Source organism: Amphibalanus amphitrite, unplaced genomic scaffold (genome assembly GCF_019059575.1).
Source record: "Amphibalanus amphitrite isolate SeventyFive unplaced genomic scaffold, NRLGWU_Aamphi_draft 000038F_arrow, whole genome shotgun sequence".
Lineage (NCBI taxonomy): Eukaryota > Metazoa > Arthropoda > Thecostraca > Balanomorpha > Balanidae > Amphibalanus > Amphibalanus amphitrite.
In genome coordinates this window covers 292599-306907 of record NW_024881534.1, presented here as the reverse complement: position 1 = coordinate 306907, position 14309 = coordinate 292599, and the positions used below count along the sequence as shown (strand labels likewise).

The 14309-nt window shown below is 53.7% G+C and overlaps 1 protein-coding gene across 1 annotated transcript in view; it reads right to left on the bottom strand.

Annotated features, from left to right (window-relative positions):
• The window catches only part of LOC122373036 (ephrin type-B receptor 2-like), a 57238-nt gene that overhangs the window by 32057 nt on the left and 10872 nt on the right, over window positions 1-14309 (bottom strand). Inside the window, exons 2-3 of the mRNA XM_043350770.1 lie at window positions 11048-11191; window positions 2783-2862 (exon numbers count right to left, since the gene is read on the bottom strand). Of these exons, the coding sequence (XP_043206705.1) occupies window positions 2783-2862; window positions 11048-11135 (168 nt within the window). The 5' untranslated portion in view covers window positions 11136-11191. The remainder of the gene's footprint in view (window positions 1-2782; window positions 2863-11047; window positions 11192-14309) is intronic.

Sequence of the window (14309 nt, the reverse complement as noted above, 5' to 3'; positions counted from 1 at the left end):
ATGCTGATTATTCCGGATCGTGAGAGTCATTTTGCCTCAGCATCATGCATGTGCCATCACACACTGCTGACCGGTATTTTTCACAGCCAGCTGAAACATACGTTAAACCTATCACGACCATGACTGTGTCAGGTGTGGTCTGCATACTTCAATACCTACGCATAAACAATAAACAAGCACGCATGAAAGTCACGATTCACTACAAAGCAAAATAATCACCGTCTCCCGATCAATTATCACCTCCAGGTTTTCTCAATCCTTCCCGCCTCTTCTGAACAGGCAGCCCCCCCCCCCCGCCTCTCATCCTCCCTGCCCCTTCCATTCCTCTCCCGGGATAAGTCTCTCTCCCTCCCGGTAGCCGTGAAGCCATCGGCACTGGTGTGCCGCAGCCGGTGCCGGTGGACCACGAACGGATGGCGACACCTTGCAGCCCGGTCGTGAGCGGCGGCCGCCGACCGTATCGCCGCCGCTGCCTGGCCTTGCAGTCATTGCCGACAGCGCGGCTCGACCGGCGCCGTCGACGGGGCCACTGAACGGACGGGGACGCGAGAGAGACAGGAGAGGGAGGGAAGAGAGCGGCCATGTCATTTGGAGGTGATGGTGGTTTGATGTAGACACCGGATGTAGGCGGTGGATGGTCGGCACGGCAAGGCAGGAGCCTGGTGATCAGCGAATCACGATCTGAACGCTGGCATAGTTGTGTGGGCTGAGCCGAGCTCCGCGGCCGGGTTATACATGGCTGGGCGGGCGGGCGGAGCACGGGTGGGGCTGGGGCAGGGCTGGGGTGAGCCCGGCGAGCGGCTCAGCCGCCGCGGGCCACCGGCAGACAACAGCGCGAGGCAGACGACCTGTGGAGACGGGTGACGGGGAGACGACCGCGCTGATGAAGCAGAAATGTCGCCGACCGACCAGACAAGCCAGAGAGCCATCCAAAGAGCAAGCCAGGGAGAGAGGTAGCGAGCCACCGAGTAAAGCGAGTCAGCCAGTCATCCAAAAGGCAAGCCAGCGAGTCAGCCAGCTAGACAGTAGACAGTCAGCCGGCCCAGCCAGCCAGCCCGCCGGACACTGACCAAACCGTCTCGGTCCCGATCACGACCGGCGACACGGCAATCAAGAGCGACCACCTGGCCGGCGCGGAGGCGACGGCGGTGACTGGTCGGGCCCGGTCTCCGCCGATCGCGTGACCGGCCCGGCTCGAGAGCTTCAATGGCGGCGCCAAGGTTACACGGCCGGCGACACGCAGGCCAATGAAAGGGCAGCCGGCGCCTCGTCACCGGCGGTGACGGGCGCGCCGGGCTACCTAATGTCTAGGAAATACTAATTCAGCCGGTAAATCATCCGCGACACCATTGCGGCGGCCATCCTCTGCCGGTCTGCAATCAGCGTAGAGTTATGTCGCACGGCACCGTTACAACTGAATTAGGTGCACTGTTCATCACATTAGAAAGATCCGTGTTTGCGGCGCCATTTAGAGCTCATGACCCAGTAATAAAATGAGAGGTCCCGTTCCGAGCTGGCCGCGTGACTGGCTAATCAAAAACGGACGGCCGCAGCGCCGGCAGACAACACACAGACAGACACACGAGCAACAGCGAGAGGAGCGGCGCGCGGGCCGACGCCGACCGCCGAGACGTTACCGGAAGTAGCTCGTGTAACGATCGAACAGGAAAGCGAATGCCTTATCTCCGCAAAAAAAAAAAAACAGAGGAACAAAACTACAAATATAAAAACGAAAATTAAGTGCAAAACATTGACCTGCACAACAGTTAGATGGTCAAATTCTCCCCCCCCCCCAAAAAAAAAAATCCAAGGTTTAGACACAGCATCTATAAAAATCATCTTACAGACGACTAAAGACTCGTTCCCAAACAAGCGGATTACAGGCATGCACTGGGTGCACACCATGCCGAAGGTATCTGCTGACGATATTCATACCCAAAATTTGCATTTAAATCGCTGGCGGCGCACCCACCACCGGCAGCCAGGACCATCTCAGCAACAACCAATAAACATTGTGTACCCCAGCGCCACATCAGCCTCTGACGGACTCTCATCTCCTCCCCTGCCGAGCCACGTCACCAGACGGCACTTCGTCTTTCCCAGCGACACTGATACAAACTCGGACCTCTGTGGGAAACATTCAGCTGTGCATGAACTCACCTGATTCCGGGAATAAGACTGACACGACTCGGCGGGACCCGAGGGTCGAGACAGGAAAAATGAGAGGTGGGAGGCGTCGGAGGTCATTGCGCTTGAGAGACGAGGCGATGATGGAGATGTCACATGACTTGTTCAATGTTCATGCATGTACATCTACTATTCATGTTCATGTAAGGTAAGTGCCATCTACTATTCATGGTCCAGCAGAGGAAGGGTCAACGCGGAATACATAGGGTGGAGCCCAGGTGCAAGGTGCGGTATCGTTTGACGTTCGCAGACTTATCCAAAGGAAACTAAGCCGAGTGAAAGGAACGTCGCATTAAACCAGAGTGGAATGCTACAGCGGAAGCGGATGAGCAAAACATGAACCCTTCAGTCATCGCTCCTTTTCGGCAAAGTCTGTAAAACGTTTCCTAAAAACATTTGTTTTCCTTACAGGGATGATATTGTATTTGGTGAACTTCGAGGTAAAGGGCATTCAAAGACGCTAAGCAGAACACAGCAACACACATAACAAACAAAGCACCAGAATTTCATCCTTGGCCGAGAGGTACTCACCCACCCACCACTGACCACACTCCGCTGACACAAACCACTCCCCATCAACTCCAATACCACTCACCCCGGGAGTTTTCGACTGCGGTCCGAACGGGTAGCGGGTCCACTCCAGGAGCTGTTCCTTCGTGGTGTCCAGCAGGACAACTGAAACAACAGACCGGAACAGCGTCAAACATCGGCGACAGACACTCGTCATCACTCAGCCGGCAGCGCCCAGCCGACAGCGTTCAGTCGTCAGCGATCAGTCGTCAGCGATCAGCCGTCAGCGATCAGCAGGAGCCCGAGCCCCGGGACTGCAGCTCTCAGCACAGGCCGCAGTCGCGACGGCAATAGGCTGGGCGTTGGAGGAGGTCAGAAGGAGCCCAGGGAAATCAGCACAAGATGGCACCGGGGATCAGAGTTGGCGTAATTTGCGGTGGATTAGGCCGCAAAACGGTCTATTTTTAGCGCGCACAGGCGCCGGGTGCACGGCAACGAAACTGGACGACAAATTACAGTCGGGTGCGCCCTGTGTGGGATCTAGGGGGAACAAAGAGGCAATTTACCCCTCTTAAAAGACCTCATTTGCAATGCTACGGCGGCGGAGTATATGAAAATAAATTTACAATTAGGGTGGTATATCCTTCTCTTAAAACTTTATTTTTATCATTAGTGACCTTTCTGTTTTCTTCCTCTTTACAGCGTTTTAAACACGGAAACACTTGAATTCATCATGCAACACATCCGCGTTCTCAAACGACCACAAAGGTGCCCATCATGAAACACACACAAACACACAGCTCTTTCGGACTGTGGCTCCTTGTGAAAACAAGTCATCACAAGTCGGGAGACGCCGCCCTTTGACCGAACCCAAACAGCTAATCGATGAAATGAAGAAAACTTGGCGCCTGGACCTTTATCTGCTCGACGACCGTGGCCCGGTCCGTCGGTGGGGGTGCCGACTCGGCAGATACGCCGGTCACGTTCCCATAAAGGCGCGTCACGTCGGCCGCGGCGCGTCGGCGGCGGCGCCCGGAAAGTCGGCCGGTTGTACGATGTTGACCAGGGTGTGTCACTGCCATAACGCCGCAGGGGACGATCAATAAACGAGCCGTCCGAACGCGCTCGTAGAGAAACGAGATCGGAAATGTTGGCCCCAAAACCGTCAGAATCGGAAGTTGTACTGTCACCAGTTTTACGGGAAATCCTAACGAGGAATGCATTACATCAGTCGCGACAGCCAAATATATTTTTCCCAGACATACAGGTCGAGTGACTCAGTCCAAGTAACAATGTAAGATTATGAATGATCTAGAAGTGACGCGTCTGCGACTGACGGCGGTACGACATGCTGGCGCTCTTCTGTGAATCAAATATCGCCGTCATCACCGGCATTGTTGGCCGCAATATCGCCGCCATTGTGTGGAGTCACACACCCCACACACAGGTTCCCACTCGCCTGCCGTCCCAAACATGGACCGCTGTTCACCCACGCTCACATGACACGCTCGCATTTGTTCGCCGACGCAGTCCCGGAAAATCGCTGCAGACCGTCAAAAACAAACACGCTCCATATTGGTAACCCTGGTCATCACTTCTGCACAGAGTATTGCAGGAATTCCCCTCGCCCCTTGGCTTCCGATAACCCCATGCTGACGCACACACTCCCCTGCTAAAGATGGCTCCCCATCCCCAAAAACTGAGCTATTCGAAGATAGCAATTCATCCTGCAATCCAACCGTTACAATCTACACTACACGATCTCAAATCCGTTCCATTGCAATCGCATGTTTTGTGTTGCCCCGGTTATAAGTACTGAGCATTGCATTGTATACAAATATTACGGTGACAACGATAAACTAGGACAACGGCCAGAGTTGATTGCTATTTCATTAATTAAGCATCAAACCAATTAAGAACAACCGATAACAGATGAAAATTAAATTAGTTTAGGCATAATGCAGTCCATTACATTCGGATAAAAATCATTAAATGCAATGCAATGGAGAATAAAATAGTTCTATTCAATAGCGGGTCATGCGTCAGTAGCAGTAAAAAATGTAAGACGGCAATCAAGGGAAATAAACGGGATTTCCAAAGCTCTGAACAATGGACATTGGAGAAACTAGGTTAATCTAACACTCTATAAAAAGCTCAATGTGGTGTGCATGTGCCAGATTTACCCCCAGGACATGCATAATGATTCAGTCCCGTAGTTCATTGTGCCAGGGAAATTGCGGTGTTTAAATCATGGACTTTGAGGAAAGCAAAATAAACCAAGTAACCTATCCATTAAATTAGTTCTACTAAAAATTAAAATCTATTTAACGCTTGATGAAAATCCCCGAAATCACCAAGTTCTATTACCAACACAACATAAAAAAATATTTCCGCTTATCCATTTTGCGTTCTTCAAAGCCGTGTCATTCAATGTCAGGCATCACAGTCCAATCCATGATGCACCAATCCGTGCCGCCGGCCAAGCAGGTGTGTCGTCGCGCAGTGGGCTCTCCCAAAGAAAAACTCTCCCGGCTCGCAATGTCACTGCACAAACGGCAGGAACGGGCGCGGCACTGCAGTTGCCCAGTCACGGCCGCGAGCTGCCCAGGAAGTCAGAGTCGTGACTCGGACTACAGACAACCAGCGGTGACTCGGACTCCAGTCAACCAACGGTGACTCGGACTGAAGACTCGTGCTGCTGCACTGTGAACCAGCACTGCAGAAATGGACGGACGCCAGACGAAATGACGGGAAGACGGACGGACAGACGCACAGGCACAATAAGGACATAAGGAAAGCATGAGACGCGAGTGGACGAAGTTCCTTGAAGTTCTTCTTTCCTTCCTTGAATACCACCCAATGCCACCGACCTAAAGAGCAGCCTGCCTCTTTGCTATATCATAAGGGTCCGCCTGTGCCATCTCATCTTATCGACACACCCTTTCATCACCGCCGAGACAGCGCTCTCGGCATTCGGGCGTCTGTTTCCGCCAGCGCTATCACTGTTTGGACGGCCGGGCCGCACAAATGGCCGAAAACAAATCTGAATGCAATGCACTTACAGCGCTTCAGCTCTGCGTGCCTCCGCGGGTAAACAGCTCGTCGCAGGCCGGCCTGTCAGCGGTGACGACTATAGCTCATCTGTGGTAGCGACTAGGGCTATAATTTTCGGCTAGAACATTCGTCGGTGAGGCTCGAGTTTTCCCGTTTGCGCCCAAGATCACGACGAGTTATAACGTTTATGATTGAAAAATGTGGCAAATTAGCCTTTCGTGATAGCGGAAAAACAGTTACGTAAGCACAAGGACAATAAGTGGGCTAGAATTTGTGAATATAAGGAGGAAATTTGACTGGCAAATGATAGAGCGTGCAACGGAAGCATTCCGCTGCTGCGCACCATAAGGTAAGCTTATCGATTGAACGTACGCAAAACGCACTGCTTAAACTTGTATGTAATGTAACCATTACCTACGTGTTCTTATACCGCGTACAAGAATTTCATTTCTAAATGGTTTTGTCTTTTAACAATGAAACCATCCTAGCCATTGAAATATTCTTAGCGACCGCGGACAAGGAACCGTTTCAGTGAAATTGCTCACAGCGCTCTACTTTTTACTCGAACTTTTGGAGCACCTCCTTTTAATCCCATTATCAACCAATCAATATTTAACCAAAGGACCAAGGAATGGCCAAACTTCGGAGCGATCGCTCAGGCCCGAAAAGGTTATAAAATAGTTTGGCACGTCTATAGGTAGTAGGCACCTGGGGTGACCCCGTCTGCGCCCTTCATCCATGTACGGCACTGTTATCTTCATCTAGCGAATAGGGAACGATTAACATCCTTCTTCTAAAAAGGCAGCAAGTTAAATAAAAATAAACAAACGGTTGAACGGTTAAATTTGCAACAGATAAGTGAATGGCCTGTTCAAACACCGAGCAAACAATTTCACTTGAGTTCAATGGCTAGTTGAAATAATAAAACCAACCTCTAATTCCAGCGACATGAACAAATCGCATACCATAAATTCTAATTGAAACTTGAAATAAAAATGAAGACGTTGATTGATATGACCACATCCTGGGCAATCCTCCTGTTTGATGTGCACCCGTTCCCACAACGCTCTGACGATGGGCGCGATACCGGCACACGTGACATCGTTTATACCGTTTCTCCCCGGCGGCGGAAGGCGGCCCACAGGCGCTGTTCGGCACACCATGTCGCTCTCTACCGTTACGATCCCGGAGTCGGAGCGCCGCGCCAATGCCGCCACATTATGCTGATTTCCTCCATAGCCACTCGTTTGTGGTATCCGGCGACCAACTTTCTGCCGGTACGAGTCATCAGGCGGCCATAACGCGTGATTGACGGCACTCAATTCTCACCGGCTAGACTCTACCGTCTGTAATCTTTCCATTGCACTGTTGACTGCTGGTGAGCCAACTGTCATAACAGTCACTCAAATACGGGTAACTCAATCAACAATACACACATAAATAAACGATCCCCCACTTGGATGGCATTCGGAAACAATCACGCGATTGGAAACCACCAATGGGGCACCCATGTCCCACGAAACCCCCCAATCAGCATAATCACGTGTAAATCGGTCGGCCAGAGTCCCTGATTTCGGTCCGATTTGCGGACGGGGAGGTCCACCTGCTGCGGCGCGGTCTCCCGTTAGGCCCTCGCGCGTCACACGGTACCACAGCCACCGCAGCGGCGGCCCCCACACAGGAAACAGGCGAATAATGCGACAATGATGGAAAATTATCGACAAAATCGCCGGAAAGCGTCTGGGGCGGCACGGCAGCGGTGGCAGAGGCGGCGCGGCGAGGACCAGTGGCGACTGTCTGAGCCAGACCCCGGTAGTAGGGGCGGCGATCCGATCGGTCCTGACACCGGGGTGTCAGTCCTGTCCGGTCCCATCGCGTCCGGCCGACGGATCGGACCACCGGCGAGCCGCCGCCGGCCGACGCGTGGGAACGACCTAGCGACGGTCGAGGACAGCGGTCCGGCCGCCCCCGCCCTGTCCTCGTCCCGCCGAGGGCCGGTCCTCTGACTCACGCACACCGTGCGACGACGGAGCGTCACGGAACGGCGGGCACAGGCAGCTGGTCACCGCCGGGAGCGTCGCCGCCGGGACAGGGGCGATCGGTAATCATGGCCGGTGATCGGTGATCATGGCTGGTGATCGGTGATGATCGCAGAGGACGTCGCTCGGTAGCATGATGAGATAGGATGTGACAGGAAGACAGGATGACAGGCAGCCAATGTGCACGCACACATAGCGGGTCTAGTGGTCACGCATGCCCCGGTCACTCAGGATGAAATATACGACCGCATTGACGCACGCCATGTACATGGCGTGTCCACATGTATGTGCCCAGTGTCCACATGCATGTGGACACTGGGCTTCCGGAAGGCAGGGAGAATGTGGACGGATGAACGGATTAGTGTGCTCTCGTAACTTCGACCGTCAGTGACGGCTGCTTTGTTGAAACTTTATAAATTACATGTAGAAAGAGCATACCTACAATAAACCAATGGCAGAGGGAAGGGACAGGGGGACAGAGCGAGGGAAGAGACATGGAAAGAGTTAAGATAATGGGAGAAAGTGCGAAGGAAAATGGAAATATATGGAATAGAACGGGGTACAAAAAAAAAGAGATGGAAGCGAAGATGGAGCAGACAGAAGAGCGTACGGACAAATGACTGCTGAGATGTGCGAAGAGAGAACAGAGTGATATACACGGTCGGAGGACGGAGAGAGAGAGAGAGAGAGAGAGAGAGAGAGAGAGAGAGAGAGAGAGAGAGAGAGAGAGAGAGAGAGAGAGAGAGAGAGAGAGAGAGAGAGAGAGAGAGAGAGAGAGAGAGAGAGAGAGAGAGAGAGAGAGAGAGAGAGAGAGAGAGAGAGAGAGAGAGAGAGACGAACAGAGAACGGAGCGAGCAGCGGACAGGACAGGAGCACAAAGGGAACGGACCAGGAGAACAAGAACTACTGCGCGAGAGAAAATTGCGAGGCGTAGAGGCGGCATCAAGAGCTTCACAATGAAAACGAATGAATGGCGTGCATACATACGTGGCGAGCGGGGCACGTCCCTGTAGTCGTGCATGGTTATCATGCACTGTGGGCCTGTGGTTTGTGAATGCTTACACGGCAGGCGGCTATCACGAAAACGACGCAAGAATTTCAGAAGATATGCATAATCCAGGAGTATGCCGTGAAAACCTCTCAAAGAAAAATGCCTCAGCTCAGCCTTAGTACCTGCACATTTGTTATGCATGGATAAAACAAACCGTGAAGCCCGAACCAGTAACCCATGGCCATTATGTAACAAGCTCATCGATTGAGGCGGCGCATACAAAACAGGCGCCCATGGAAAACCAGTATACCGGCGGCAGCAAAGGGCACGCGCTGCTCGGCGAAAGGCCCGCACAGACGCGTCCCACGGCTAGTCAGCCTTGACTCGCGATAGTCGCATCAGCCGATACCCACTAAGATAAGTTGGGTCACACAATTCAACAAAAAGCGGCCGCAGCCGGGATGTTTTTGCTCGATGTAACACAGTCTCCTCAAATCAAAGAGAGAGTGATGCCACCGGTCGTTTCCGATGCACTAGTGGAACTCGATAACCGATAAAACATCACGATACACCCCGATACTTTTTTACTAAAGTCGACCCCTCGGCGCCGTGGAAGATCATTCCAGCTACCAGTTTACGAGTCGGAGTTGCTGAATCGCTCCTCTAGCATTCAGAATTGCGATAAGCAGCGAAGCCAGCTGGGCAAGATCTGCCCACTTCACCGGTGGCCAGGGGCCCGGGAACGATTTTCAAGTTGGGGGGGCGAGCCTAAAATGCCTGACATGATGCATATGGAACAGTGGCGTAGCTAGGGGTCTAAGGGGACACGTACCCCCCCCCCCCCATCGGGATAAAAGGGACCCTCGGGTCCGAGGCGCCCTGCGGCGCCATTTGACCGCTGAGGGTTAACGATGGCCATATTTCTGCTCAGAAGGGTCCCATGGGGCTCGTTAGAGCACCTCATGGGCCCTAAATAGCCACACTAAGATCTCCATAAGGGCCCCAAGCCGGCTTTTCAGGGCCTCTTGCGGCTTTTAAGGGCCCCTCGATGGTCTCCAAAGGCCCGTTACTGGCCTCTGAGAGGTCTTACCGGCCTATGAGGGGCCAGTTCTAGGGGCATTTCCCGCCTGTGATGATCCCACACTTATTTTTCTGAGGGCCCCATAACGGCAACTGTGGGGGCCCTCATCGGCACCTATGAGGGCCCACGCCGTTGTCTCTGATGATTTCACACCCCCAACTCTGAGTGCCTACACCAGTGCCTATTAAAGCCCTATATCGGCGGTTCTGAGGACCCAACCAACACCTGCGCATCTAAAGGCCACCCACTGGTGACTTCTGAGGGCCCCACACCGGTGACTCTGAGGGCCCCACCGGCGTCTGACAGTACCATGCCGGTCTCTAAGGACCCCACAGGACTTCTTCTGCCGGCCTAAGGACCCCTTGCCGGTCAATGAGACCCCCTGCCGGCTTATAGAGAGTTCGCGTCAGCAGCTCTAAAGGCCCCACACCCGTCTGTAACGGCTCCACACCAGCGTCTATGAGGGCCCACAGCAATGCCTGTAAGGACCCTCATCGGCACCTCTGAGAGAATCACACTAGCACCACTGAGCGCCCACACCGGCACCTGCATGGCGGCCCCCCACCGGTGCCTCTAAAGGCCCCTTACCGGCGGCTCTGAGGGCCCTACGCCGGTGAATCTGAGGGTGCTACCGATAACCGAAGGCACCACACAAGCCCTTAGTGTCGCTGAGCTTTAATCCCATACCGGCCCTCCGAGGGCGCCACGTCAGTGCACTCATTGCCCCACACCCCTCCATCACACCCGGAGCGGGTAAACTGTGTTATACCTATAGCAACGATTTTACCACCGTTGTATGTTATGTATTTCTCAAAGTTGACTTAAGCTGGTGCAGTATAAAATCTGGCCTGCCAAACTATGGCCAAGGGCAGGCCCAAATGAAAGCGGGATGACAATAGCAGATGTTGTCAAATCGATACTGTATCAGCAGAAACCATTCAGATGGCAAGGAAAATGTCGTGTGTTGATGTTTATATGTATAAAGGAAACAAAAAGGAAAGAAGTCCGGAAAAGGGAGGAAAGATGTTTTCTCGCTACCTCAATGTTGAGGGGGCGCCGCCCCCTCGGCTCCCAAGTTGGGGGGGGGGGGCAAGCGCCCCCGCTGCCCCCCCTGTTCCCGGGTCTATGCCGGTGGCTACCGAAATCGATACCACTGGCGAAAGTGGCCGGGCCGGGTCGTCTTACCTTCCTCGGCGTGTGTCAGCGGCGGTCCACAGAGGAGCAGCAGGGCCAGCAGGGCCCAGCGGTGGCCGGCGGACGGCGGCGGCCGCATCCCTGGCACCTCGGGTCACCGGAGGTCAGCCACGTCACCGCCGCGCATCGGGTCACCTGTGGCAGGAGAAACTGAATGTCAGACAGAGAATATACATAGGTCTCGTTATATAGGATTGTTAGTTTTGTTGCTTTGGAGCAAATTTCTTCAAAGTCTGCCCCTAAAGCACTGCTCCTAACGGAGCACACCGTGGTCTCGGGTGTACACTGAGATTCGTGCAGCGCTCCTAAACGGATCTGTGGGCACTCACCCATTAACGCAAGTCATATGCGAGTCGGAAAGCACCGCGTTCCCTTCCGACAGTTGTACCTTATTGTCTCTGCGCTCTCACGTATGTCTCACATCGGAAACAGTCGCGGCCATTTGCGCAATATTGCTATCTAGATTGTTCGTGCCGCTATCGCAGCTTGGTAAGGCCCATATCTCACCCATTCTCAGCCGCGGCACATTTGTTTCCCTCGGCTATCACTATTTGTGGCCATGAGAAACTGCAATTACACGGAGGGCGGATTTTATCGTCTGGAAGCAGAGCCCTGTGTGAGCTGAGGCCGAGGTAAAATAGCAGCCGCCCAGAGCTTAATTGTGGATTAACTGACTGGACTGTCCGGCTGGACTGACCCAAACGTTATGTGCGACACTGGTTTGCAGGGAGACAGCAATAAACAACCAATGAAGGAAAGTAAAATGAAGATAGACCGACTCCATTCCTTTTAGCTTCTCAGCAAATCACAGCCACCATAAAGCTCAATTTGTGCTGAGATTTATACAACGGTCAACACAAACAATTTGCCATCAATCATCCGATATTAAAAGCCACCCAAATTACAGCGCAAAATATTGGTTTGAGGAAAGTCTGGATATTCTATCAACGAACATTCACCGTAGAAAACACGTCAGCTCCTCACTGCTCGGTCCGAATCGAATGGCCATCCTCGTAATCCACCGCAGGTCGTAACTTTGCTACGGACCGACACACGAAAAACAGACCTAGTGCTCAGCCAGAGACGCCTAATGCTGTTTTCTTTTGCGGTGCGATTTGACGAACAAATCCCGGACCGCCGGCTACCTCCGAGACCACTCTGATTATCAAGGTCACTCATATGCATAATGCATAATGCAACGAGCCATAATTTGCGCCGCCATGTCTTTAAGCGCACCCCGGCAAAAAAGGTCAATTTAAAGTGATGATTAGCATAATCTGTGCCGGGACGCTACTGAAGTCGGCCGCGCGCTCCATTCAGCTCGCTCCGCTCCGCCGCGCTGCCGCGGTGGCCGCCGCGTTCGGCACCCACAAAGCCATGCTACACCCACGTCCGGCGGCGTGCGGTGTGCAATGTGCAATGTGCATCGCGTCCCCGGCGGCGGCGGTAGCCCGTGCAGTACACCACCCGTCAGCCAGCGCCGGAGGCGGCCGACCGAGACGCGGAGGATAGAGGAGAGTCTCAACTGACTCGAGGAGGTTAGGATGGCGTCCGGGGATGGCGGGATGGCGTCCGACAGTCGATGACGTGATACGAATGGTGGAGGCTGACTGAGGATGAATGAGAATCAATGCTAAGGCAGATGGATAGTAGCGACGGTGAAGCGAATATAGGCCCAACCAAATTGGTCGGTCGAGTTTGTAGCTCGTCACCGGCGGTCAGCGTGGCTGTCGTGACAGTGGCGAGCACGGCGAGTGGCGCAACGTGAACGACGCCGGAGGGATTCGATGCGTGACATCACGACACTGAGGTCCGGAGCCGACTGAGCCTCACCGAGACACGCCGAAAAGTGACGGCTCCAACCGAGAATGACGGGGCGACGCCGAAGAACACCGGCCCTAGTTGAGATAGAGCGGTCCCACACTTGCTGGAGTGGCAATGGGCGAGTCAGAATACCGCCGCTGTCCGTGCCATGGCTGGCAGAACACTGGTTCCGGCTGGGCTTCATGTAGGAACTGGTAAGTCGGTCAGAGTTCAGCCTCAACCACTGACGAACTATTGCAAATCGTACTGCCGCGTCCCAACACCGAAAACGCCGAGGCGACTCAGGAGTCAGCATTGGCTGATATTCAGACAGGCACCACCACCTTGCTACGGCCGCTAACATAGCAAGTTTGCGTGCGAGCTCCGACTCGGCTATGGTTCAGGTTTGCGTGGAGATGTGGATAAACTCGAGATACAGATGGGCCCAGCAGACGGAGATTCTAAGAAGGTGGAGGCGGGAGAAAAGGCGGGACCTAATCTGAGGCGGAGCAAATTTTTAGCTGCTACTTCGGGAACAATCTTTACTATGTAGACCTACTATGCAAAAGATTTAGCACTTCAGCCGAGCAGCGTCGTGATAGTTTTCATACTCCATTCAGGGCAGAGAGGGCTAAACCGATTTGGCAAGTACACCTACTTGGCGATGTCATACATGCAGGATGAATATGTTAACACGACAGGTGCATGCTAGTGTGGCATCTCCTCGACAGCTGGACTGCGGTACTTTGAGCCAGGCGGGCCAGGGAAAATGACATACCTACAGCAACACGATTCGCCGCGGCGATAAGGACATAACCATTAACCGGGGTCACACTCAACACCAATCATCGCCATTGGCAACTCACAGCTAAGAACCCAGCTTCCAGTCACCCTCCCAGCTGCGTACATCCGAGAAAAGCAAACTCCAACACCTCAGCTCAGCCCGCACCGTCCCGCAAACAGCGCTGACCGGGCCGTCACATTCCCCTTTCCGGCGCTTCAAACATGGTCGGGTGACCTCAGCGGTTTGGCAAACAGGTAACCGCCGACGGCTCGGTCGGTTTGCGGTGCGACGCTGCTGCGGACGGTGAACGAGACGGCAGCGTTTTCCTCCTATCGAGCAGCTCCCGTGACCCGTCACAGCGAGCCGCGCCACTCGTCTGAGACTGTCCAGCCCCATCCGCCGCCACTCGACCCTGCCGGCGCCCCATCGGCCGGTCATTTTTCCTCCTCCGGTCGATCGACAGAGCACCATTGGGCCGATCAACTCGGTGGCAGTCACGACTTCGATACGGCGTGAGGACCGGTCGCCCCCGGTCCGGCTCCCGTGCACCGGCGCTGGGAGGTGGTTTGGTAATGGAATCACAAGCCATGTGGGATAGGTACATTTGTTCTGAGAGGTTATTGATTTCTTTCTTTTCATCCCGATCAGCTGTTGTTTGGGCTTGAA